Raw genomic sequence first — 26,301 nt, 5'->3', positions numbered from 1 at the left:
CAGAGATTACAAAGAGAAACATAGCCAGGACTTGTGATCTCGCCAGAAAGATGTCCAGGCATCGAGTAATTGTCTCTGGCCCCCTGCCTGCGAGAGGCAATGATGAGAGATATAGCAGATTAGTCTCGCTTAACAAGTGGTTGGCTAGCTACTGTAGGACGCAGGGACTAACGTTTATTGATAACTGGCCCTCTTTCTGGGGCAAACCAGGCTTGCTGATGAGAGACGGCCTTCACCCTAACCAGGAAGGCGCCATCATCCTGTCTAGAAACATAGACTACTATTTAAGTCTCACTTGACTGACTACACTAGAGCAAGCCCGGTCACAGGCAATTACAATGTCTGTTAGTCCGGGTGAGGAGTCAGTTAAGCTAGAACTAGCCAGCGCCAGGCTGGATAATCCATGTACGCATAGCAATTCTCTTAGAATAATACACAATTCACATAATGTTTTTTCTGTTGTGTCTGTGTCAGAGGTGGACATGCATTCTACTGAGGTGGCAAATTATGATATGTCCAGTCTATTGCAGCACCAAGCAAACAATCGGAAAATTCCCGTCATATCAATTCCTAGATATGGTCGAAACTATTTAAAGTGCACTACGCATAATAAACGCAACATTGTTAATATTGCCACTACGGATAATCTTAACAAAAACTCGTCAAAACAGCCCAATACCTATAATATGGGCTTTTTAAACATAAGATCACTGTCTCCCAAGGCGTTATTGGTTAATGAGGTCATTAGAGACAGCAATCTTAACGTCATTGGTCTTAGCGAAACCTGGCTCAAACCGGACGAATTTTTTGCGCTCAATGAGGCATCTCCTCCTAACTATACGAATGCGCATGTTGCCCGCCCTCTTAAAAGGGGAGGGGGTGTCGCACTAATATACAATGAAAATTTCAACCTTACCCCTAACCTAAATAATAAATATAAATCGTTTGAGGTGCTTACTATGAGGTCCGTCACACCGCTACCTCTCGACCTGGCTGTTATCTACCGCCCCCCTGGGCCCTATTCGGACTTTATCAGTGAATTCTCAGAGTTCGTTGCTGATCTAGTGACGCACGCCGACAATATAATCATAATGGGGGACTTTAATATCCATATGAATACCCCATCGGACCCTCAGTGCTTGGCGCTCCAAACCATAATTGATAGCTGTGGTCTTACACAAATAATACATGAACCCACGCATCGCAACGGTAATACAATAGATCTAGTGCTTGTCAGGGGTGTCACCACCTCCAAAGTTATGATACTTCCATATACTAAAGTAATGTCCGATCATTACCTTATAAAATTTGAAGTTTTGACTCTTTGTCAACAAGCTAATAATAATAATAACTGCTATAGCGGCCGCAACATTAATGCTGCCACAACGATGACTCTTGCTGACCTACTGCCTTCGGTAATAGCACCATTCCCAAATTATGTCGGCTCTATTGATAAACTCACTAACAACTTTGACGATGCCTTGCGCGAAATTATTGATAGTATAGCACCGCTAAAGCAAAAAAGGGCCCCTAAAAGGCGCACCCCATGGTTTACAGAAGAAATTAGAGCTCATAAATTATCATGTAGAAAACTGGAACGCAAATGGCGCGCGACTAAACTTGAGGTTTTCCATCAAGCATGGAGTGATAGTTTAATAACTTATAAACGCATGCTTACCTTAGCTAAAGCTAAATACTACTCAAATCTCATCCGCCTCAACAAAAACGATCCTAAATTTCTGTTTAGTACAGTAGCATCGCTAACCCAACAAGGGACTCCTCCCAGTAGCTCCACCCACTCGGCAGATGATTTTATGAATTTCTTTAATAAGAAAATTGAACTCATTAGAAAGGAGATTAAAGACAACGCATCCCAGCTACAACTGGGTTCTATTAACACAAATACGACTGTATATACGACGGACACTGCCCTCCAAAATAGTCTCTCTATTTTTGATGAAATAACATTAGAGGAATTATTACAGCGTGTAAGTGGGATAAAACAAACAACATGTTTACTTGACCCACTTCCTGGGAAACTTATCAAGGAACTGTTTGTATTATTAGGTCCATCAGTGTTAAATATTATAAACTTATCACTTTCCTCCGGCACTGTTCCACTAGCATTCAAAAAAGCGGTTATTCATCCTCTGCTCAAAAGACCTAACCTCGATCCTGACCTCATGGTAAACTACCGACCGGTCTCCCACCTTCCGTTTATTTCCAAAATTCTCGAAAAAACTGTTGCACAGCAGCTAAATGAACACTTAGTGACTAACAATCTCTGTGAACCTTTTCAATCCGGTTTCAGGGCAAATCATTCTACGGAGACAGCCCTCGCAAAAATGACTAATGATCTATTGCTAACGATGGATTCTGATGCGTCATCTATGTTGCTGCTTCTTGATCTTAGCGCCGCTTTCGATACCGTCGATCATAATATTTTATTAGAGCGTATCAAAACACGTATTGGTATGTCAGACTTAGCCTTGTCTTGGTTTAACTCTTATCTTACTGACAGGATGCAGTGCGTCTCCCATAACAATGTGACCTCGGACTATGTCAAGGTAACGTGCGGAGTTCCCCAGGGTTCGGTTCTTGGCCCTGCACTCTTTAGTATTTACATGCTGCCGCTGGGTGACATCATACGCAAGTACGGTGTTAGCTTTCACTGTTATGCTGATGACACTCAACTCTACATGCCCCTAAAGCTGACCAACACGCCGGACTGTAGTCAGCTGGAGGCGTGTCTTAATGAAATTAAACAATGGATGTCCGCTAACTTTTTGCAACTCAACGCTAAGAAAACGGAAATGCTGATTATCGGTCCTGCTAGACACCAACATCTATTTAATAATACCACCTTAACATTTGACAACCAAACAATTAAACAAGGAGACTCGGTAAAGAATCTGGGTATTATCTTCGACCCAACTCTCTCGTTTGAGTCACACATTAAGAGTGTTACTAAAACGGCCTTCTTTCATCTCCGTAATATCGCTAAAATTCGTTCCATCTTGTCCACTAGCGACGCTGAGATCATTATTCATGCGTTCGTTACGTCTCGTCTCGATTACTGTAACGTATTATTTTCGGGCCTCCCTATGTCTAGCATTAAAAGATTACAGTTGGTACAAAATGCGGCTGCAAGGCTTTTGACAAAAACAAGAAAGTTTGATCATATTACGCCTATACTGGCTCACTTGCACTGGCTTCCTGTGCACTTAAGATGCGACTTTAAGGTTTTACTACTTACGTATAAAATATTACACGGTTTAGCTCCAGCCTATCTCGCCGATTGTATTGTACCATATGTCCCGACAAGAAATCTGCGTTCAAAGAACTCCGGCTTATTAGTGATTCCCAGAGCCAAAAAAAAGTCTGCGGGCTATAGAGCGTTTTCTTTTCGGGCTCCAGTACTCTGGAATGCCCTCCCGGTAACAGTTAGAGATGCTACCTCAGTAGAAGCATTTAAGTCCCATCTTAAAACTCATTTGTATAATCTAGCCTTTAAATAGACCCCCCCTTTTTTAGACCAGTTGATCTGCCGTTTCTTTTCTTCTCTCCTCTTCTCCCCTGTCCCTTGCGAGGGGGAGTCGCATAGGTCCGGTGGCCATGGATGAAGTGCTGGCTGTCCAGAGCCGGGACCCCGGGTGGACCACTAGCCTGTGCATCGGTTGGGGACATCTCTGCGCTGCTGACCCGTCTCCGCTCGGGATGGTTTCCTGTTGGCCCCGCTGTGGACTGGACTCCCGCTGATGTGTTGGATCCACTGTGGACTGGACTTTCACAATGTTATGTCAGACCCACTCGACATCCGTTGCTTTCGGTCTCCCCTAGAGGGGGGGGGTTACCCACATATGCGGTCCTCTCCAAGGTTTCTCATAGTCATTCACCGACGTCCCACTGGGGTGAGTTTTTCCTTGCCCGTATGTGGGCTCTGTACCGAGGATGTCGTTGTGGCTTGTACAGCCCTTTGAGACACTTGTGATTTAGGGCTATATAAATAAACATTGATTGATTGATTGATTGATATATTATGTAGGAACCAGAATATTAATAACAGAAAGAAACAACCCTTTTGTGTGAATGAGTGTAAATGGGGGAGGGAGGTTTTTTGGGTTGGTGCACTAATTGTAAGTGTATCTTGTGTTTTTTATGTGGATTTAATAAAAAAATAAAATAAAATAAAAAACGATACTGATAATAAAAAAAACGATACCGATAATTTCCGATATTACATTTCATCGCATTTATCGGCCGATAATATCGGCAGACCGATATTATCGGACATCTCTAAAAAATATCAAAATGGCCCCCACATGCTTTAATTTTTCCGTGTGCGGCCCTCAGTGGAAAAAGTTTGGACACCCCTGAATTAAGGTAACGGAAATATTACAAAAAGTTCTGAGTATTCCATGAATTGATAATTAATACCTCAGTCAGGGTGTTGATGGATATTATATTTGTAAAAGATTGGCTCTTATATTGTGCAACCTGTGTTGTTACTTGTCAGCAAGACCCTTTTTTTTTTTTTTATTATGACCCGTAACTGCATAAAAACATGCATAATATTATTTGATTTTGGTGTTTTGTGCAAAATCCATGACGTCACATGGTGCTCTGAAGACCCCCCCCCCCCCCCCCCTGCCACACCACAGCTTGTGTGTGAGTGTGTGCGTGTCCTTCCATCAATGGCAGGAATCGGTGCTCAATCCCACCCGTATCCCATTAAAAAAAAAAAAAAAAAATACCCACGCAGCCAGAAGGAACGATTTGCTGCAGAAAATGTGCACTCTGCTTATTTGCATAATGTGTTTTTTCCCCTCATTTCGCCGACATTATCTAGTAAGGAATCTCGCCATTTAGCCATGCACAAATTGCTGTTGCTTGATTAGTTATGCGCATGCGCTTAACCGCCGCTTGTGAGACGCCCATAAAGATAAATATCGGCTACACTTTGGGGAAAAAAAGCTATTACTCTGGGAGTGATACGATCATTGTTACCACCGTATCATGTTGCTATCCATATTGTGTGCGTGTGTGTTAGTGGATTACTCATCATAGCGAGTGCAGGTGACGTCACTGCTGAGCGATACCCTCACGTCTCAGAGGTTACGTCACCTTACTGGAATTTGCACAGCACACACAATTGAATCGGGCGAGTTATTCTTATGCGCAAGAAAACTACATATAAATGGATAATAAATACATAAATAAAAATATATTAAAATAATCACATATTTAAAAATAAATATTTTCATTTTTATTTTATTTTTAATGACTAGTTTTCTTGCTCACATGAGTACTAAATGATGTTGTCACTGTTGTGATGTGTGTGTGTGTGTGTGTGTGTGTGTATATGAGTGACAATGATAACATTTGTTATGGAAAAACCCTCTTAGATCTTATTCTTGCAGCCAATCAGATATTATATGATGCAAATCAACAACTATATAATGAAACAAAAATAGGGAAAAAAAAAAAAAAATTCCATTTGTTATGGAAAAACCCTCTTAGATCTTATTCTTGCAGCCAATCAGATATTATATAATGCAATTGAACAACTATATAATGAAACAAAAATAGGGAAAAAAAAAAAAAAAAATTCCATTTGTTATGGAAAAACCCTCTTAGATCTTATTCTTGCAGCCAATCAGATATTATATAATGCAATTGAACAACCATATAATGAAACAAAAATAGGGAAAAATAAAAATAAAATTCCATAGTCTGGTGACTTTATTAAAAAAAATCCACTCTTGCATTTCAATACAGGTATCACATGATTTGTTGCAGCCAATCAGAGACTAGAAAGTAAACACATGTACAATAAAGTAAAACAGGGGGGAAAGTAAAAAATAAACAAAACACTATTTTCATTGTATTTATTAGAGATGTCCGATAATATCGGCCTGCCGATATTATCGACCGATAAATGCTTTAAAATGTAATATCGGAAATTATCGGTATCGGTTTTTTATTATCGGTATCGTTTTTTAAATTTTATTTATTTTATTTTTTATTAAATCAACATAAAAAACACAAGATACACTTACAATTAGTGCACCAACCCAAAAAACCTCCCTCTCCCATTTATACTCATTCTCACTCATTCACATAAAAAGGTTGTTTCTTTCTGTTATTAATATTCTGGTTCCTACATTATATATCGATATATATCAATACAGTCTGCAAGGGATACAGTCCGTAAGCACACATGATTGTGCGTGCTGCTGCTCCACTAATAGTACTAACCTTTAACAGTTAATTTTACTCATTTTCATTAATTACTAGTTTCTATGTAACTGTTTTTGTATTGTTTTACTTTCTTTTTGATTCAAGAAAATGTTTTTAATTTATTTATTTTATTTTATTTTTTAAAAAGGACCTTATCTTCACCATACCTGGTTGTCCAAATTAGGCATAATAATGTGTTAATACCACGACTGTATATATCGATATCGGTATCTTTGATATCGGTATCGGTAATTAAAGAGTTGGACAATATCGGAATATCGGATATCGGCTAAAAGCCATTATCGGACATCCCTAGTATTTATCCTTTTTTTCCCCTGCATTTCGAATGAAATATCTGATTGTTCCAAGATTTAATGTGTGACTGTGGATGTATTGGTACCTCCACTACGAGTGTTTTGAGATAAGAGCTGTCTTTAAGTTGCGAGCAAAAATTTGGGTTGCAAGCAATTTTCTTAGCAAATGTCTTCTTACACGCGAGCTTTAGCTTTTAGCTGTAGAGTTCCACATAACTTGGTTTTCCAACCGTGCTAAGCATGGGAGTGAGCGTGAAGGACGGTGCTGAGATGAAGAAGTGGATGATATTCATCGAATTAAAGAAATTAATCATCAGAAACATGAACAAGCGTGTCACCAATTAGACGACGTAATGTTAGCGTATCACTGCTAGTCTGCAACATACTGAATTAGAACGCGTTATACGCCAGCAAAGAATGTTAAAAATATATCTGTTTGTCAAGGAAAATATGGAAAGGCTGCTGATGGTGTGCTTGACGGAGAAGCAGCAGGAAGGAAATGCTGTAGAAGCCTCCAAGGTAAATGCTGTACGTTATTACAATACTTCAAAATACTACTGTTGTATTTTATTATATATATATATGTATATATATATATTACATTTTTAAATGTTTTTCTTCTTAAAAGTCATGTTACATGTTAACATGATGATATTTTTTTTGGGGGGGGGCAAGCAGCAATTTAAATTGAGTTCTATTCATTTCAGTGCACACTAAAAAATGTTGGGTTAAAAAAATAACCCAATTTTAACCCAACTGCTGGTTCAGATAAGGACGAACCCCTTATTTGAGTTATGTTAACTCAACATTTTGGGTTCATTTTTTCAACCCAACTTTTGTGTTGAATTATTCAACCAAAATGTTGAGTTACGATAACTCAATGTTGGGTGATTGTAAATAATGTTAATGAGATTAATTAATAATAAAATTTCCTTGAAGAAAAAAGTAACTTTTTAATTTAAAAAAAGCCTTCTACCCGTTAAAAAACAACTCAAAAATGGTTCATAATTTTGAAAACCCAGAAATTGAGTTAAAATAATACCCTTGTAGCACAAAAAATGGATTGCTCTTCATAAACATAACTCCAACATGTAACCCAAGACTAGCAACTCATAAATTGGGTTGTCAAAATAACCCAGCATGTTTTTGTGTGTGGGAGACGTTGATGTGAGGTACTCCTGTTTTGAGTTAAGAGCTGCGTCTCAGAACCAATTAATCTCGTAAATGGAGGTGCTACTGTATTAGGAGGTGCCCCACAAATGTTGGAGTGATTGGGAGTTGCGTTTACAAGCCATTATGAAAAAGATGTAAAGATGCAGGATATGAGGGGGAGGGTACAGAAATAAGGGGAAAGAGGAGGAGAGTTTAATAGTGTATGTGCATGTGTGGATGCTGGAGGCGTGCACTGACGCCGAGCGTGTGTGCGTGTATATGTGTTCTTGTATTGCTACCCTTCTTGAGACATCAACAAGGAAAAGTACCTTCCATATGAGCAAGTTAGGACCAAAACCATGGTCCCAATACGGAAAACCATTGCATCTAATAGATGAGCCAAATACTAGAGTCCGTGAACATTGCTCCAAAGTCAGGGTTTTTAGATTGATTTAATGTGCATACAAAAGTAAACATTGACAAGTGCAAAGGCAGCAATATATGATAAAAGAAGACAACAGCTAAAGAAGGATTTCCCTATTCATCCCCGAAAAAAACCCGCCAGGTGAACGGCTGATTTTACGACCTCCGATGCTGACGTAAGACAACTCACATCCCATATGTGATCGTAGGATGAACAAATACACTACGGTACTAAGACAGTTAGCTTCTACAGCCGTGTTTCCCAAAGTGCGGCACAGGGGCCATTTTTTGGTCTGTGACTTGTTTGTAATCGGCCTTAAGCACATTTCAAAAAACAAAAAATAGAGAATGTCTCATTTGCACCCCTGGTGGTGAAATATTTTATCACAATAATACCAATTTTTTTGTTGTTCTTGTAAAACGGTGACTTTTTTTTGGAGTAAAATTATGACTTTTGTCCGATTACTATTATAATATTGCCAACATTTTACAGTTTTCTTATAAAATTGTGGCTTTTGTCGAGTAAAATTCCAACTCTTTTCATAAAATTGCCAAAATTCTAAGCTTTTCTTGTAAAATTGCGACTGTTATTGAGTAAAATTCCAACTTCTATCATACAATTGCACACATGTTCAGTTTTTCTTGCAACATTTTGACTTGCGTCGGGTAAAATGACGACTTTTATTATAATACTGCCATAATTTTAAGTTTTTCTTGTGAAATTGTGACCTTCTTCTTATGAAATTCCAACTCATTTTTCACAACAAGCTTTTTTATATTTACATAGTTTGTATATATCTTTAATGTTGTGAATAAAAATCTTTTATATATTTAGAAATTGTGGTCCTAAAGGAGAGGCATTTTTCATAAGTCTCACGAAGGTAACTAACAAATACAAGAGTGTGTGTGTGTTCTTGTATTCCTACCCTTCTTGAGACATCCACAAGGAAAAGTACCTTCCATATGAGGACCGGTGAACAAGTTAGGACCGAAACCATGGTCCCAATACGGATAACCATTGCATCCAATAGAGAATGTCTCATTTGCACCCCTGGTGGTGAAATCTATCTAAATTAGGGCGGTCCCAAAAAGGAGAGATTTTTCAAATTGACTCTGTTGCAAGACTTGTGTATTCTTTGTAACGTGTTTGTATGTGCTATGGCTATTGAGTTTTCCCCCCCTGATCTCAAGTCTGGACCCCTGTTCTTTCTCCCTGTAATGTTTGTCTGCTCTTGAGTGGGACCGTGCTGAAAACCGTGTGTCGGTTTTAAAAGTGCCCTCCCTCTGGTCAACACATGAAATAAGTGTGTGTAAAAATTAATAACAAGTGTGTGTAAGGAATTGAAATGTGCCCCCCTTTAGCCAAAATTATTAAACAATTCAAAAAAAATATGTATATAGAGCAGTGGTTCTTAACCTGGGGTCGATCGAACCCTAGGGGTTCGGTGAGTCGGCTTCAGGGGTTCGGCGGAGCACCAGTAAAAAAAACATAACTTTGCCTTGAATTTGAAATGTTTTTATCTTTATTTTTTCACTGAAGAAGGGTTCGGTGAACGCGCATATGAAACTGGTGGGGTTCGGTACCCCCAACAAGGTTAAGAACCACTGATATAGAGACATCATTTTTCATTTTCATTAATTTTTTTTTATTTATCTCCTTCATTGATGTGCATTTTTGATCAATAGACAATTAAACTTTAGCAACAGAACACATATTTACACACCTATGCTTGAGAAGGAACATGATGAAGAAAATCTTGTATTTCCTGCCCCCTTCAACATAATAAGTAGTTAATGGATAGCCCAGATTCACAAGCATACAAACTAAGGATGTCTGATAATGGCTTTTTGCCGATATCAGATATTCCGATATTGTCTAACTCTTTAATTACCGATACCGATATCAACCGATACAATATGTACAGTCGTGGAATTAACACATTATTATGCCTAATTTGGACAACCAGGTATGGTGAAGATAAGGTCCTTTTTTTAAAAATTAATAAAATAAAATAAGATAAAAAAAAATTAAAACATTTTCTTGAATAAAAAAAAAAGTAAAACAATATAAAAACAGTTACATAGAAACTAGTAATTAATGAAAATGAGTAAAATTTACTGTTAAAGGTTAGTACTATTAGTGGACCAGCAGCACGCACAATCATGTGTGCTTACGGACTGTATCCCTTGCAGAATGTATTGATATATATTGATATATAATGTAGGAACCAGAATATTAATAACAGAAATAAACAACCCTTTTGTGTGAATGAGTGTAAATGGGGGAAGGAGGTTTTTTGGGTTGGTGCACTAATTGTAAGTGTATCTTGTGTTTTTTATGTTGATTTAATAAAAAAAAACAAAAAAAACAAAAAAACAAAACTGATACCGATAATTAAAAAACCGATACCGATCATTTCCGATATTACATTTTAAAGCATTTATCGGCCGATAAGCCGATATTATCGGACATCTCTAATACAAACCAAACAAATACATCCTAATATAATGAAAACCAACAAAAAAAAAAAAACAAGTGCAAAACTTCATGAAGTACAAACCGAACAAAAAAAGTAATATACACCTCACGGGATGATACAAAACAAATGCAAAACCAGACAAAAAATAAGTAAAAAATAATAAATATAAAGCAAAATGTAAACACTTACAGCTGTCCATATGATCTTATTGTTCTGTCTTTATATATTAATAACTTGAAGTAAATAATGAAGATTAAAATGAACAAACAAACAAAAAATTAACTAAAAGCTTACCTTTTTGATATTTGCATAGTTTGCATATATATTATTAATGTTGTAAATACACATTTTTATAAGTCTAGAAAAGGTGGTCCTAAAGAGGTAGGCATTTTTCTCAGGTCTCAAGAAGATAACAAATACAAGAGTGTGTGTGGGTGCGTGTGTGTGAGTGCGTGTGTGTGCGTGCGTGCGTGTGTGTGTGTGTGCGTGTGCGTGTGTGTGTGCGTGTGTGTGTGTGTGTGTGTGAGCCAGTGAGTGTGAGCCATGTTGGATGCGAGTGAAGGTGTGGAGAGATGCTGCTGCCGCCGCGCCGCTCTTGACTCACACGGCCCGAGCATCACACGCCTCAGCGGGTAGATGCCAACTCTCCAGGCCGAGGAAGAGACGGGGGAGCCTGGGGGAAGGTGTCGGGCGGTGCCGGCGGTCCTGGAAGTGGCTACCTAGCCGGAGTGGAGGAGTGAGAAGGCAAGACGAGGAAGAGAGAGGGGGAAGAAGACGGAGGGGAGAGACCGAGAAAGGAAGAGACTAAATGGCTACACTGCTACCGGGCTTCGCCAAGCTCTCGCCTCTGGTACTTCACCTGCTTCTCCTCGGCTCTTTGTTCGCCCTCACCCCGCCGACGGCGCATGCAGCGGGGGCTTCCGACCTGTGGACCCCGGGCCCCCGCCTTCGGGATGCCGGTAAAGCGAGCGAGTGTACGTGCGAGCCAGCATGGGAGTCGCCGGAGGACAGCCGGGATCTACCCGCCCGCAGGTGGAGCGACGAGCGGACACAGCGTGAGGGATGCTCCGGAGCGCGGCGCGGAGGGATGCCGGGGGCACGAAAGGGGACACCGGAAGGATTCGGGACGTTTAGGAGGAGCGGGGACGAGCTACCGCCTCCTCCCCTCCCCGGTGTTGTCAGTGCGGGGAAGAAGGGCGTTGTTCCGCCCGCCACCTCGGAAGCTTTCAGCTCCTCGCCGGTTCAGAGCGGCAAAAAACGGACAGTACAAAGAACTAGAGTGAGCGCGCTGCCCCGGCCACACCTTACTAAACGTGGAGCCCACAGCGCCTTTGTGCGAGCATTTAGCCGGAGCAAGGCACCCGGAAGTAGAGGGAGAATCAATGGAGGTCTGTGGGAGGAAGCTGGTGAGCTCAGCAGGCACTGTAAGGATTTAAAATTATCACCAGAAGCAACGTATTTTCCTGGATATAATTCAGCTTCTTATCAAAAATATAAATCACATCTTAATATTTGTATGTTGGTCCAAGCATTTTGTCAGAGTTACCAGAACAAGAATAGTAATGATGGTGCTCGGAGCTCAACTAGCATGGTCAGGAGAAGAGCTGGTAATCGTTCTCATTTGGGCAGGCACCGTGTTATCGGACCACGCAGCATCCGAGAGGGGGGCGAGGTTGCCCGTAGAACCCGGTGCGTTATCCGGGAGAGGGAAGGGTGGTCAGAGGGGGAGGAAGAGGACAGATGTTGCGCACCGGCAGTGTTTATGTGCAGAGAGAAGGGTAGGAGAAGGGAGATTGAAAGAGGAGGGGTCAGTCAAGGCGACGCAAACATTAACGTATCTAATTATGCAGGTAGTGATTGTAGGGATGATAATGAAGGGGCATGTGCAGCGAGAACCGAGAGCGGGGAAGCGGGTAAGGAGACTCCCTGTTGTTTTGAGGGACGAGGAGGAAGGTGTGAATTGTTAGCGGAGTTTTTGGGTCTCCGGGGAGGCATAACTCAGAGGTATCCCAAATGGCAATTTGGAACAGGCAGCATCACGGAAGCGCCGGGTCAATGGTTTACACGTGTTAAAATGTGTCATATTTTGTCAATACTCCAAGTACAAACAAACCATTATGCAGAAATTAAACCTGTTGGAATCTGTTGTTCTGCAGAAAATTTTAAGTCAGAGAGAGCTGACTCGGCAGTTTCTGTGTCTAGGAAGTTTCCTCCCACTTTTTCTTCACAAGTTAACCTGACCAAATGGCCCAGTGAGTTTCCTTTTTTGCCCATTTCTGTGGGGGACGAGAGGGATTCTGCTCTTGGGACAGCACTTACGGATAGAGTGATTTTGTGGGGGGATTTCAACGTAAACAACAACAACAACAAGGGTAAAGACAGGCGTGATTTTGGTGATGAATTAGAGACGATAAAGTCCACTGAGCAAGTGTCTTTAGAAGGTGTCAGACTGTCAGAAAAGCAGCAGATTGGGACTGAGGAGGGAAAGGGGAGAGATGGTGAGGCAGAGGGGGGCGGACTGGAGGGCTCTGCCGCTGCTGCTGGGGGAGGAAAATTACAGGTGGGGGAGGGGGAGTTAATGGTAGGGAGAGGACCGCGGGGAGAAGGGGAGGATGAGAAGCAGAGTGAGAGGGGGACAACAAAGCTAGGCCAAGCTGAGGAGAGAGAGGCAGAGGAAGGGAAGGGTCAGGATAGGGGCAGTAGCACCGTCACTATCACACACCTAGATAGTGATGAGAGGGAGCCAGAGGGGGAGGCTGAGGAGAGGTGCAGTTCAAGGGGAGAGAGGAGCCTGGAAAGGCTGATAATAGACCCAGATGATAAAACTTTGCCGGAAGAAAGGACCGGCAAGGTTTTGATGGCGTGGCCTCGCTCTCGACGTGCAGCTAACAGACATCCTCATTTTTCCCTATATAACTACCAAATACAAGTGGCCGAGAACCAGCCACCTGGGACCTCAGTTCTTGTCATGTCTGCTTCAGACCCGGATGCAGGGGATGCAGGCAGGCTGAGCTACAGCATGGCCCCACTGATGAACAGCCGATCATCTGACTATTTCCACATACACCCTGACACCGGTTTGATCACATCCACCCAGATTCTAGATCGAGAACATATGGTTCTGCATTATTTTCGTGTCACAGCGACTGATCATGGTTCCCCTCGCCTCTCTGGCACTACAATGGTTGCCATTACTGTTGCAGACCGCAATGATCACTCCCCTATTTTTGAGCAGACCGAGTACAGGGAAACCATCAGGGAGAATGTAGAGGAAGGGTATCCCATTCTTCAACTGAGAGCGACAGATTTAGACTCCCCATCCAACGCTAATATCCGCTACCGATTTGTGGGCGACACCGCAACAGTTGGAAGAGCTGCTTTTGAAATTGATCCAAGATCAGGCCTCATAACTACCCGCGGGATTGTTGACAGAGAAACAAGTGAACGCTACACGCTGCAGGTGGAGGCTAGCGACCAGGGCAAGGAACCAGGGCCACGATCAGCCACAGTCGAAGTCTTCATCACTGTGCTGGATGAAAATGACAATGTGCCACAGTTCAGTGAGAAGCGGTACGTGGTGGCGGTGAAGGAGGACGTGAGGCCACACACAGAGATCCTCCGTGTGAGTGCCACAGACCGGGACAAGGACAGTAATGCTGCGGTTCACTACAATATCATCAGTGGGAACAGCCGTGGACAGTTTTCCATAGACAGTTTCACGGGGGAGATCCAAGTAGTGGCGCCCCTGGATTACGAGGCAGAGCGGGAGTACACCCTGCGTGTACGTGCGCAGGACAATGGCCGACCACCTCTTTCCAACAACACCGGCATTGTGAGTGTGCAGGTGACAGACGTCAATGACAACCCGCCCATCTTTGTATCCACGCCGTTTCAAGCATCTGTGCTTGAGAGTGCACCTGTTGGAAGCTCTATCCTCCACATCCAGGCCATCGATACTGACGCAGGCGACAACGCACGCCTGGAATACAGACTGACCGGCACTAGCTCTGACACACCATTCCTCATCAATTCTGCAACGGGCTGGGTCACCGTCAGATCCATTCTTGACAGGGAATCTGTAGAGCACTATTTCTTTGGCGTAGAGGCAAGGGATTATGGGATGCCGCCTCTTTCTGCCACAGCAAGTGTCACAATAACAGTCATGGATGTCAATGATAACCGACCAGAGTTTTTACAAAAGGAATATTACGCCCGCCTGAATGAGGATGCTGTAGTTAGTACCAGTGTGGTCACTGTCACAGCTGTGGATCGGGATGTCAACAGCGCCGTGACCTATCAGATAACAGGTGGCAACACCAGGAACCGCTTTGCCATCAGCACAGCAGGGGGGTCCGGGCTGCTCTCTTTAGCCCTCCCTCTGGACTACAAACAAGAGCGGCGCTATGTCTTAACTGTCACTGCTTCAGACCGCACGCTTCATGATACCTGTCAGGTGCACATCAACATCACAGATGCCAACACGCACCGGCCTGTGTTCCAGAGCGCACACTACTCCGTTAGTGTGAATGAAGACCGACCAATTGGGAGCCAAGTGGTTGTCATCAGCGCAACCGATGATGATGTGGGGGAAAACGCACGCATCACATATTTCTTGGAGGACAATATCCCTCAGTTTCGCATAGATCCTGCATCAGGAGCTATCACGCTACAGGCGGAGCTTGACTATGAGGACCAGATGACCTACACTTTGGCAATAACGGCAAAAGATAACGGTATTCCACAGAAAGCAGATACTACATACGTGGAGGTGAATGTCAATGATGTGAATGACAACGCACCTCAGTTCCTCAGCCCCAGATATCAGGGAACTGTGAGTGAAGACGCTCCTCCATTCACCAGTGTCCTCCAAATTTCAGCCACCGACCGGGACGCCCACGCCAATGGTCGCGTTCAGTACACCTTTCAAAACGGCGAGGATGGAGATGGAGATTTTACCATTGAACCGACATCTGGAATTGTGCGAACTGTTCGCCGTTTGGACCGGGAAAGTGTGCCATTCTATGAGCTCACAGCGTACGCCGTCGACCGAGGCGTGCCTCCCCAGAAAACACCTGTCCACATCCAGGTGACGGTTCTTGATGTGAACGATAACGCCCCGGTCTTTCCTGCCGATGACTTTGAGGTTCTCGTGAGGGAAAACAGCGCAGTGGGTTCTGTGGTCGCCCAAATCACCGCCACAGACCCGGACGAGGGCGCCAACGCCCAAATCATGTATCAAATTGTGGAAGGAAACATCCCTGAGATCTTTCAGATGGACATCTTCTCAGGCGAGCTCACATCCCTTATTGATCTTGACTATGAGGCTCGTAATGAGTATGTCATCGTAGTCCAGGCCACTTCAGCCCCTTTGGTCAGCCGGGCTACTGTGCGAATCAAACTGGTGGACCAGAACGACAACAAACCCACTCTGCAGGACTTCCAGATTATTTTTAACAATTTTGTGTCCAACCGTTCAAACAGTTTCCCCACCGGTGTAATTGGGAGAGTCCCGGCCCACGATCCAGATGTGTCGGACCGGCTTTACTACACCATAGACAGAGGGAACGAGCTTCACCTGCTGCTGCTTAATCACACCAGCGGGGAGATCCGACTGAGCCGTAAACTGGACAATAACAGGCCGCTGGTGGCTCCCATGCTGATCACTGTCACAGGTAAGAGAGCATGAAAGGGGACTTCGGGGGGGAAGTGTGTATAGCTGCATCCACTGTGACAAATAGCATGAAGTTAACTGAAGACTCTGCAGGTTTGTTAACAATGCTGGGATACGATTACATACGAGGAGAAGGCTTTTGTGTCTTTTGTGTGTCTTATCCCCTGATTGGAGTGTATTATTATCTAGAAAAGTTGTAAATATGCATGTGAAGTACTTGCTATTATTCACAGAGTGAAAGATGCTTTGAAGGGTTTGGTTACTGTTTTGTGAATGCTGTCTTGGGAGTGCGTGTGTGACCTGCTAATCTAGTTCTGTTGCTTTTATATACCAATCAGAGCTGACACCAAATGCTTATCCATATTCATATTATTGGGAATTAGGTTTGAGATAGAGATAAGCGATGGATCTGTCAACACAGTAGAGCAAAGCCTTTCAACTGGTGGCCCACAAACCAGTTGAAACCTGGGAACTAGTCAAAACTTGGGCACGACTAAACAAATTTGGCCCACAGTCGTTTTGTCTGGCCCGCCAAAGGGAGGGAACTTTATTATTTGCACATAGGCAATTTTTGTATCCTGCTTAAAAAAGCTGTGTTTGGCCCGCGGCCTGTTGGCACATTTTCACTTTGGTCCTTGGAGATAAAACGTTTGGGCAACAGAATATAGAGGCTCTCTCATCAGTGTTTTTGCCAATAGGTTCTTAAAAGCGTAGCGCTGTCCTGTCATATAAACATTGTCTTTGTTTAGCATTTTTGCGGTAGCTCCTTGTAGGGATGGGTACCTTTCACATTTGAACCAATCAATTAATTGCCAGTACTAGAGAATCAATACTGGTACTCATTGATACCAAATTTGAGTACTTTTATGTGTGTTAATAAATGTTAATTGTTTGATAATAACATTTTATTTTTAATTAACAACACTCTGATTAAGGTAAATGTTATGGCTGTGAATCTTTGGGCACCACACGATTCGATTTTTTTCGAGTTTTGGGGGGTAATGATTCCATTCAGAATCAAGTCTCTATTCAAACCGATTCTCGATTCAAAATCAATACGTTCTAATTACTTTGGGTGCCAGTTCTATGATTAACTACATTCCTCCATGAAATACAGTGTACAAAATGTATTATGTTGCTGGAAAAAAAAACTGGTTTTGTTTAATAAAATGCTACCCAAACATTTAATAAAGTCAAATACAAATAAGGCAACAAGAGAAGTATCCAACACATTTATTTTCTGAAGTAAATCTGTACAGCATATATACAGTAACTGGATAGGACAGATTAAAACACACATATATATATATATATATATATATATATATATATATATATATATATATATATATATATATATATATATATATATATATATATATATATATATATATATATATATATATATATACACTACCGTTCAAAAGTTTGGGGTCACATTGAAATGTCCTTATTTTTGAAGGAAAAGCACTGTACTTTTCAATGAAGATAACTTTAAACTAGTCTTAACTTTAAGGAAATACACTCTATACATTGCTAATGTGGTAAATGACTATTCTAGCTGCAAATGTCTGGTTTTTGGTGCAATATCTACATAGGTGTATAGAGGCCCATTTCCAGCAAATATCACTCCAGTGTTCTAATGGTACAATGTGTTTGCTCATTGGCTCAGAAGGCTAATTGATGATTAGAAAACCCTTGTGCAAGCATGTTCACACATCTGAAAACAGTTTAGCTCGTTACAGAAGCTACAAAACTGACCTTCCTTTGAGCAGATTGAGTTTCTGGAGCATCACATTTGTGGGGTCAATTAATTGCTCAAAATGGCCAGAAAAAGAGAACTTTCATCTGAAACTCGACAGTCTATTCTTGTTCTTAGAAATGAAGGCTATTCCACAAAATTGTTTGGGTGACCCCAAACTTTTGAACGGTAGTGTATATATAAATATATATATATACTGTGTGTGTATATATATATATATATATATATATATATATATATATATATATATATATATATATATATATATATATATATATATATATATATATATATATATATATATATATATATACAGTATATATATATTTTTATATTTTTTAATCGATAAGGAATAGTTACAAATAAGAATCGTGATTCATTCAAAAAATGTTTTATTTTGACACACCTTGTAATTGTGCTGTCCAGTTTTATATATTGTTTTTAAATTACATTTTTGAGTCTCATTTGCAAATATTATATGGTAGAATTTGCATGCAGTTGCATTTCCAAGACATTAGTTAGCAGTAGTGTATAGACTACGGTGTTTTACCTTAATCCGTAAGTAGTCTTTGCCATGAAACTGAATGTCTTCTTATGTTGCGCCCTACAACGTGTTTACACTGGAAGTATTGTACCTAATATACTAGATGTTTGATTGTAACGTGCATCTTAGTTGTAGTTTTCATTAGCAATTTGGAGGTGTTGAAATTGCCATTTAAAATTGTTAATGCTAATCAGTAGCATGTATATGGCAAATACAATGTAAATTAGCATCAAGCCAGCACATTTTGGAAAAGTGAAGTCTCTCACTTTACGTTTGAAGGTTTTCTATTATGCATACTTGCTTTGTTGGTATTGAAAACTGTAATATTATATGCAGGCAGTTTGACTAACTATAAATAATGCTAATAAATAGTGCCTATAAAAGTACCAAATTTGGTACCCATTCATTTTGTGAAGGGAGCTGTTCCGCCTACTCTCTGCAATTTAGTCGAACAGCCCTGCAGTACATATGACAATAAAATGAGGTAACGAGTGAATTGGAGAACGAGGTCGTAAGTGAAGTAATGAGTGAATGGGTGAGTAAGGCGTGAAGTAAATTAATCAAAGGAGGACTAAGGACTAGTTAAAGTAAATAACGAGTGAGGCATTAATTGTTTAAGCCAAGTAATGAGTGTGTAAAGTCAAGTGCAACTTATCCACACAGGTTCGTGAAAATCAATGCTATATCGCAACCCTACGAATGACCTCGCACAAAATAAAAACACTTAAAAATCCTGTGTTTAGGTTTGTGTTTACACACCATTAATGTGTGTAAGTGTGGCAAAATGATGTCCTTCTGGCTGGTTGTAACGCAGCATTTAGCACGCTTGAACGAGATTTAGAAATTCATGTGAGATTTCCCTCACGAGCTCAGCCCCTCCAGGACATGACAGTTATGAGATTATAATGAAGCCGCAGTCGGCGGGAGTCAAGCTCGGAGTAAAGCTGTCGCTTTGTGTGTGCGTGTGTGTGTGTGTGTGTGTGTGTGTGTGTGTGTGTGTGTGTGTGTGTGTGCGTGCGCGTTATCTTCAGCTTCTGCTTTATTCGATCCACTAGTGGGTTCCAGCACCCCCCGCGACCCCGAAAGGGACAAGCAGTAGAAAATGGATGGATGGATGGATGGATAGTGGGCACACGGCTGGATCAATGAATTAATTCCTATCAGTTGCCCACACTGCAAAAAGTCAGTGTTCAAAAACAAGAAAAAACAAAATAAAAATTTGGGGTATTTTATTTGAATTAAGCAAAATTATCTGCCAATAGGACAAGAACATTCGGCTTGTCGAGACTTTCCAAAACAAGTAAAATTAGCTAACCTCAATAATCCCAAAAATACCTTAAAAAAAGTATATTCTCACTAATAACAAGTGCACTTTTCTTGGTAGAAAAAAAAGAGACATTTTTGCTCAATATGTTGAAAAATATTCTTAAATTAAGTAAATGCCAGTGCCATTATCTTGACATAATGATATGCGCTCGGCATCATGATTTTTTTTTTTTCATGCTTGAAGTAAGAAAGTATTACTTTAAAAAAGTAGTTTTATACTTGTGAGTGTTGATGACACAGCTTTGCAACAGTTGATATTCTAGTTTCAAGCATGTTTTACTCAATATAGGTCATAACATCTCAGCTACAAGCTGTAATATCTTACTGAGATCATTTAGGACCAAAACCCAGTGGCGTGCGGTGAGGTTAATGTCTGGTGAGGCACTGCATCATCACAGTCAGATTTACAAACATATGAACCCTAAATAGTATCTTATTCACCATGTGATTGGCAGCAGTTAACGGGTTATGTTTAAAAGCTCATACCAGCATTCTTTACACAACTGTAGCACACAAAAAAAGCACATTTAATAAAAAAAACATTATTATGGTCTTACCTTTCTTGCTGGACAGCCTTTGCGTGTGTACCACGCCGTTTGAAAAGAACGGGTCTTCTGTCCCGAAGTCAAAAGCAAACCTTTTAGCTCCGGCGTTGGTATACCTTTAATTATTACCTCCTGCTTCGATTGAAAGTCCAGTTTAGAAAACTGTTTTATTTTACATATGTAATCCTCCATGTTTTTAATAAAAGTCCAGGCTAAAGGAAATAAACAATCGCTTGCAAACTTTTTTTTTTTTCTTCTGCGGCCGAGGAATGATCTCTGGGACTCCCTCTACTACCAGGAGGCCGGATTACTGCGAGCCTCAACCAGTACGTCTTTTGCAGCAGATTTATGAATGCTCAGCACAAGAAATACGTTACAAACATACAGCTGTTGACAAAATACACTGTACATGATATACCTCAGCTAACTAAACTTTGCCGTAGTTTAGTTAGCGGGTATAATTCATATAGCAATACAGTCTCACTGCACAGCAGCTCAGCAGTTAGCCGAGTCATTGTGCACAATCCATGTTGAGGCACAAATCAGTGACGTGCCTCATCTGGCTGCTGATCACCGCACCGTCTCTTCTCAGTATTTGAACGGCAAATGTGAAAATAAAAATACAAATAATCTCAAACTGGTGAAGTTAAATGGAAAATAACTTTAGTATAATCACTGGATACATATAACAATTTAATTATTATTTTTTTCTTTTTACATTTTTTTTCTTTCCATGACGGCAGGTGAGGCCCCGCCTCCCCTGCCTCTAGTGACGGCACGCCACTGCCAAAACCCTAACATAAAATCTGCTTAGTGAAAAGAATGATCTTATCAGACAGAAAGTAAGCAAATATCACCCTTATTTGAGATATTTCATCTTACTTAGATTTCAGTTTTTGCAGTGCAGTTCAACATATATTTTCCTCTCACTCACAGTATGTTGTCCTCCCTTCATTTGCAGCCAAGCTCCCTTCTTTCATTTCAGCCGCACTCTCCCTTCTTAGCACTTCTCCACCTCTCCTCTTTTTGTCTCTGCTCCTTCTTCTCATCTTCTGTTTTCACTCGTTCTCACGCAACGTGTTTGCACATGCATACCTGATTTGCTGCATTCATGCTCGAGTTTTCTCCCCCCAGTACAGTACGGTAATGCTTATGCAAGATTTTGTGTTTTCCCAGGTGTGACATCACAACAGTGCGTACTCTCAGGTGGCTCAAAGCTTTGCGCTCCAGAGTGTATTCATGCCTTTAGTCAATAGTATCTCTGCACAGCAGAGAGCGCTGGGCCTGCACTCCTCTTCCTCTCTTTTGTCTTTCTCTCAAATACTCCCATTTCCTCCGGTTCTTTCCTTCAGCTTCTACACTTCTCTAGATAATTCCCATTTTTTTACACTTCATTGTGCATATCCATTTACACACACGATTTTAGAGGACAAACATCTGGCTGCAGGGTCAGTAGAGTGAGGAAAATCATGTTTTTTTTTTTGGTTCGAAACCCCAAAGGGCGTCAGACGAAGGTGACCTTGATCAAAGCAACCGGCAAACTGTTCTATAGTGGCCAAGAACAGCTTTGGTTGTACTCGCCAAAGCTCACAAGCATGGCTTTGCTGGAGGACAAAAACAATAAAACAGACAAGCTAGTAGTGCAATTTTAGTGGTACAGATTTATGTGTAAGGAAACAATAACAAAGGCATTCATACTGTATTTGCAAATATTATGCGCAAACATATTTTTTCAACAACATGTTTATAACTGTAGTTGTACTTTATGCTGCTGCCAATAGATATTGGATGCTTTTACTATATATATATATATATATATATATATATATATATATATATATATATATATATATATATATATATATATATATATATATATATATATATATATATATATATATATATATATATTTATATATATATATATATATATATATATATATATATATATATATATATATATATACACTACCGTTCAAAAGTTTGGGGTCACCCAAACAATTTTGTGGAATAGCCTTCATTTCTAAGAACAAGAATAGACTGTCGAGTTTCAGATGAAAGTTCTCTTTTTCTGGCCATTTTGAGCGTTTAATTGGCCCCACAAATGTGATGCTCCAGAAACTCAATCTGCTCAAAGGAAGGTCAGTTTTGTAGCTTCTGTAACGAGCTAAACTGTTTCCAGATGTGTGAACATGATTGCACAAGGGTTTTCTAATCATCAATTAGCCTTCTGAGCCAATGAGCAAACACATTGTACCATTAGAACACTGGAGTGATAGTTGCTGGAAATGGGCCTCTATACACCTATGTAGATATTGCACCAAAAAGCAGACATTTGCAGCTAGAATAGTCATTTACCACATTAGCAATGTATAGAGTGTATTTCTTTAAAGTTAAGACTAGTTTAAAGTTATCTTCATTGAAAAGTACAGTGCTTTTCCTTCAAAAATAAGGACATTTCAATGTGACCCCAAACTTTTGAACGGTAGTGTATATATTAGGGCTGAATCTTTGGGTGTCCCACGATTCGATTCAATATCGATTCTTGGGGTCACGATTCGATTCACAATCGATTGTCTTTCAATTCAACACGATTCTCGATGCAAAAACGATTTTTCCCCGATTCAAAACGATTCTCTATTCATTCAATACATAGGATTTGCTCATGCAAACAGAGTAGTAGATTTTTGTAAAAAGATTTTATAATTGTAAAGGACAATGTTTTATCAACTGATTGCAATAATGTAAATTAGTTTTGACTATTAAATGAACCAAAAATATGACTTATTTTATCTTTGTGAACATATTGGACACAGTGTGTTGTCAAGCTTATGAGATGCGATGCAAGTGTAAGCCACTGTGACACTATTGTTCATTTTTAAATTTTTTATAAATGTCTAATGATAATGTCAATGAGGGATTTTTAATCACTGCTGTGTTGAAATTGTAACTAATATTGATACTGTTGTTGATAATATTCATTTTTGTTTCACTACTTTTGGTTTGTTCTGTGTCGTGTTTGTGTCTCCTCTCAATTGCTCTGTTTATTGCAGTTCTGAGTGTTGCTGGGTCGGGTTTGGTTTTGGAATTGGATTGCATTGTTATGGTATTGCTGTGTATTGTTTTGTTGGATTGATTAATTTAAAAAAAACAAAAACAAAAACAAAAAAAAATTAAAATAAATACATTTTTTACAAAAAATTCGATTTTTTAAAAATGAGAATCGATTCTGAATCGCACAACGTGAGATTCGCGATTCAAATTCGAATCGATTTTTTTCCCACACCCCTAATATATATATATATATATATATATATATATATATATATATATATATATATATATATACACATTAGGTGTCGGGGGATTTTATTCAACAAGCAGGGAAAATTATTTTATAAATATCTCCGCCATATACCGTATTTTTCGGAGGATAAGTCGCATCGGCCGAAAATGCATATTAAAAAAACAAAACAAACATATATAAGTCGCACTGGAGTATAAGTCGCATTTTTCGGGGAAATTTATTTGATAAAAGCCAACACCAAGAATAGACATTTGGAAGGCAATTTAAAATAAATGAAGAATAGTGAACAACAGGCTGAATAAGTGTACGTTATATGAGGCATAAATAACCAACTGAGAACGTGCCTGGTATGTTAACGTAACATATTATGGTAAGTGTCATTCAAATAACTATAACATATAGAACAGGGGTCACCAACGCGGTGCCCGCGGGCACCAGGTCGCCCGTAAGGACCAGATGAGTAGCCCGCTGGCCTGTTCTAAAAATAGCTCAAATGGCATCACTTACCAGTGAGCTGCTTCTATTTTTTTAAATTGTATTTATTTACTAGCAAGCTGGTCTCGCTTTGCTGGACATTTTTAATTCTAAGAGAGACAAAACTCAAATAGAATTTGAAAATCCAAGAAAATATTTTAAAGACTTGGTCTTCACTTGTTTAAATAAATTCATTATTTTTTTACTTTGCTTCTCATAACTTTCAGAAAGACAATTTTAGAGAAAAAATACAACCTTGAAAATCATTTTAGCATTTTTAAACACATATACCTTTTTACCTTTTAAATTCCTTCCTCTTCTTTCCTGACAATTTAAATCAATGTTCAAGTAAATTTATTTTTTATTGTAAAGAATAACAAATACATTTTAATTTAATTCTTCATTTTAGCTTCTGTTTTTTCGACGAAGAATATTTGTGAAATATTTCTTCAAACTTATTATGATTAAAATTTAAAAAAAAAATATTCTGGCAAATCTAGAAAATCTGTAGAATCAAATTTAAATCTTATTTCAAAGTCTTTTGAGTTTCTTTTAAAATTTTTGTTCTGGAAAATCTAGAAGAAATAATGATTTGTCTTTGTTAGAAATATAGCTTGGTCCAATTTGTTATATATTCTAACAAAGTGCAGATTGGATTTTAACCTATTTAAAACATGTCATCCAAATTCTAAAATTAATCTTAATCAGGAAAAATTACTAATGATGTTCCATAAATTATTTTTTTAAATTTTTTCAAAAAAATTCGAATTAGCTAGTTTTTCTCTTCTTTTTTTCGGTTGAATTTTGAATTTTAAAGAGTCGAAATTGAAGATAGACTATGTTTCAAAATGTAATTGTCATTTTTTTGTGTTTTCTCCTCTTTTAAACCATTCAATTAAGTGTAAATATCATTAATTATTAATAATAACATAGAGTTAAAGGTAAATTGAGCAAATTAGCTATTTCTGGCAATTTATTTAAGTGTGTATCAAACTGGTAGCCCTTCGCATTAATCAGTAACCAAGAAGTAGCTCTTGCTTTCAAAAAGGTTGGTGACCCCTGATATAGAACATGCTATACGTTTACCAAACAATCTGTCACTCCTAATCGCTAAATCCCATGAAATCTTATACGTCTAGTCTCTTACGTGAATGAGCTAAATAATATTATTTGATATTTTACGCTAATGTGTTAATAATTTCACACATAAGTCGCTCCTGAGTATAAGTCGCACCCCCGGCCAAACTATGAAAAAAAACTGCGACTTATAGTCGAAAAAATACGGTCGTTTGATTTCAGATTTTCAGGACTTATGCAGATCCAAAATACACAAAAAACGGTACAAGTAGGTAAGAAAAGTGGGTTTTGCATAATTGGTCCTCATTAAGTTACAAGCATCCCTGCCATTAGTTTGCTTCGCGAGTATCAGAGTAAACCCACGTGCAATCCGACCAAAACATATGGTCTTTTTCGCTAGTGTTAGCTTATAGTTAGAGATTCAAATAACTTAGTTCTTCCAAGATTGAGTGCCGAGAAGAAGAAGTGGATGATATTTGTGGGGCGGTATAGCTCGGTTGGTAGAGCGGCCGTACCAGCAACTTGAGGGTTGCAGGTTCAATTCCCGCTTTACCCACCTGCTCCCAGCGCCACCCACACTGGTTTACATGTAACTTAGATATGGGGTTTCACAATGTAAAGCGCTTTGAGTCACTTGAGAAAAAGCGCTACATAAATGTAATTCACTTCACTTTATTGAATTAAAGAAAGAAATCATCAAACATGACAAAGCGTGTAGTCAACTTGGTAAGCGGTTGGAGCGTATCACTGCTAGTCTGCACCACACTGAAGCGGAATGAGTGACGCCAGCCAAGAATGTCAAAATAATATCTCAACAGCGGACATTTATCCATGAAAATAGGTAAAAGCGGCTGATTGTGTGTTTGACGGAGAAGCAGCTACGGTAGAAGTCCACGCTCCAAAGTTAATGATGCACATTACGTCATTACATAAACAATAGTACTGTAGTTGTTTTGTATTGTATTGTTTTTTATACAATATTTCTT

The 26,301-nt window shown here is 39.7% G+C and overlaps 2 protein-coding genes across 5 annotated transcripts in view; both read left to right on the top strand.

Moving 5' to 3' along the window:
* Window positions 1-11,155: 11,155 nt before the first annotated feature.
* Window positions 11,156-12,281, top strand: LOC133654409 (uncharacterized; the record flags this gene model as incomplete). The annotated part of the gene is made up of 1 exon (XM_062054723.1): window positions 11,156-12,281. A coding segment is annotated over exon 1 (864 nt), but the record flags the coding sequence as incomplete, so codon positions are not given.
* Window positions 12,282-12,350: 69 nt separating this feature from the next.
* Window positions 12,351-26,301, top strand: part of celsr3 (cadherin, EGF LAG seven-pass G-type receptor 3) — a 218,832-nt gene continuing 204,881 nt past the window's right edge. For 3 of the 4 annotated variants that reach the window (XM_062054455.1, XM_062054456.1, XM_062054454.1), the window contains exon 1: window positions 12,351-16,281. In XM_062054455.1, coding sequence (XP_061910439.1) covers window positions 12,372-16,281 — 3,910 coding nt within the window. In that variant the 5' untranslated portion in view covers window positions 12,351-12,371. The remainder of the gene's footprint in view (window positions 16,282-26,301) is intronic. The other variant, XM_062054457.1, reaches the window with a different exon arrangement.

This window comes from Entelurus aequoreus, linkage group LG07 (assembly GCF_033978785.1).
Source record: "Entelurus aequoreus isolate RoL-2023_Sb linkage group LG07, RoL_Eaeq_v1.1, whole genome shotgun sequence".
Classification (NCBI taxonomy): domain Eukaryota; kingdom Metazoa; phylum Chordata; class Actinopteri; order Syngnathiformes; family Syngnathidae; genus Entelurus; species Entelurus aequoreus.
The sequence above is the reverse complement of the archived record's forward strand: the minus strand, read 5'-3'. Positions and strand labels throughout refer to the sequence as shown.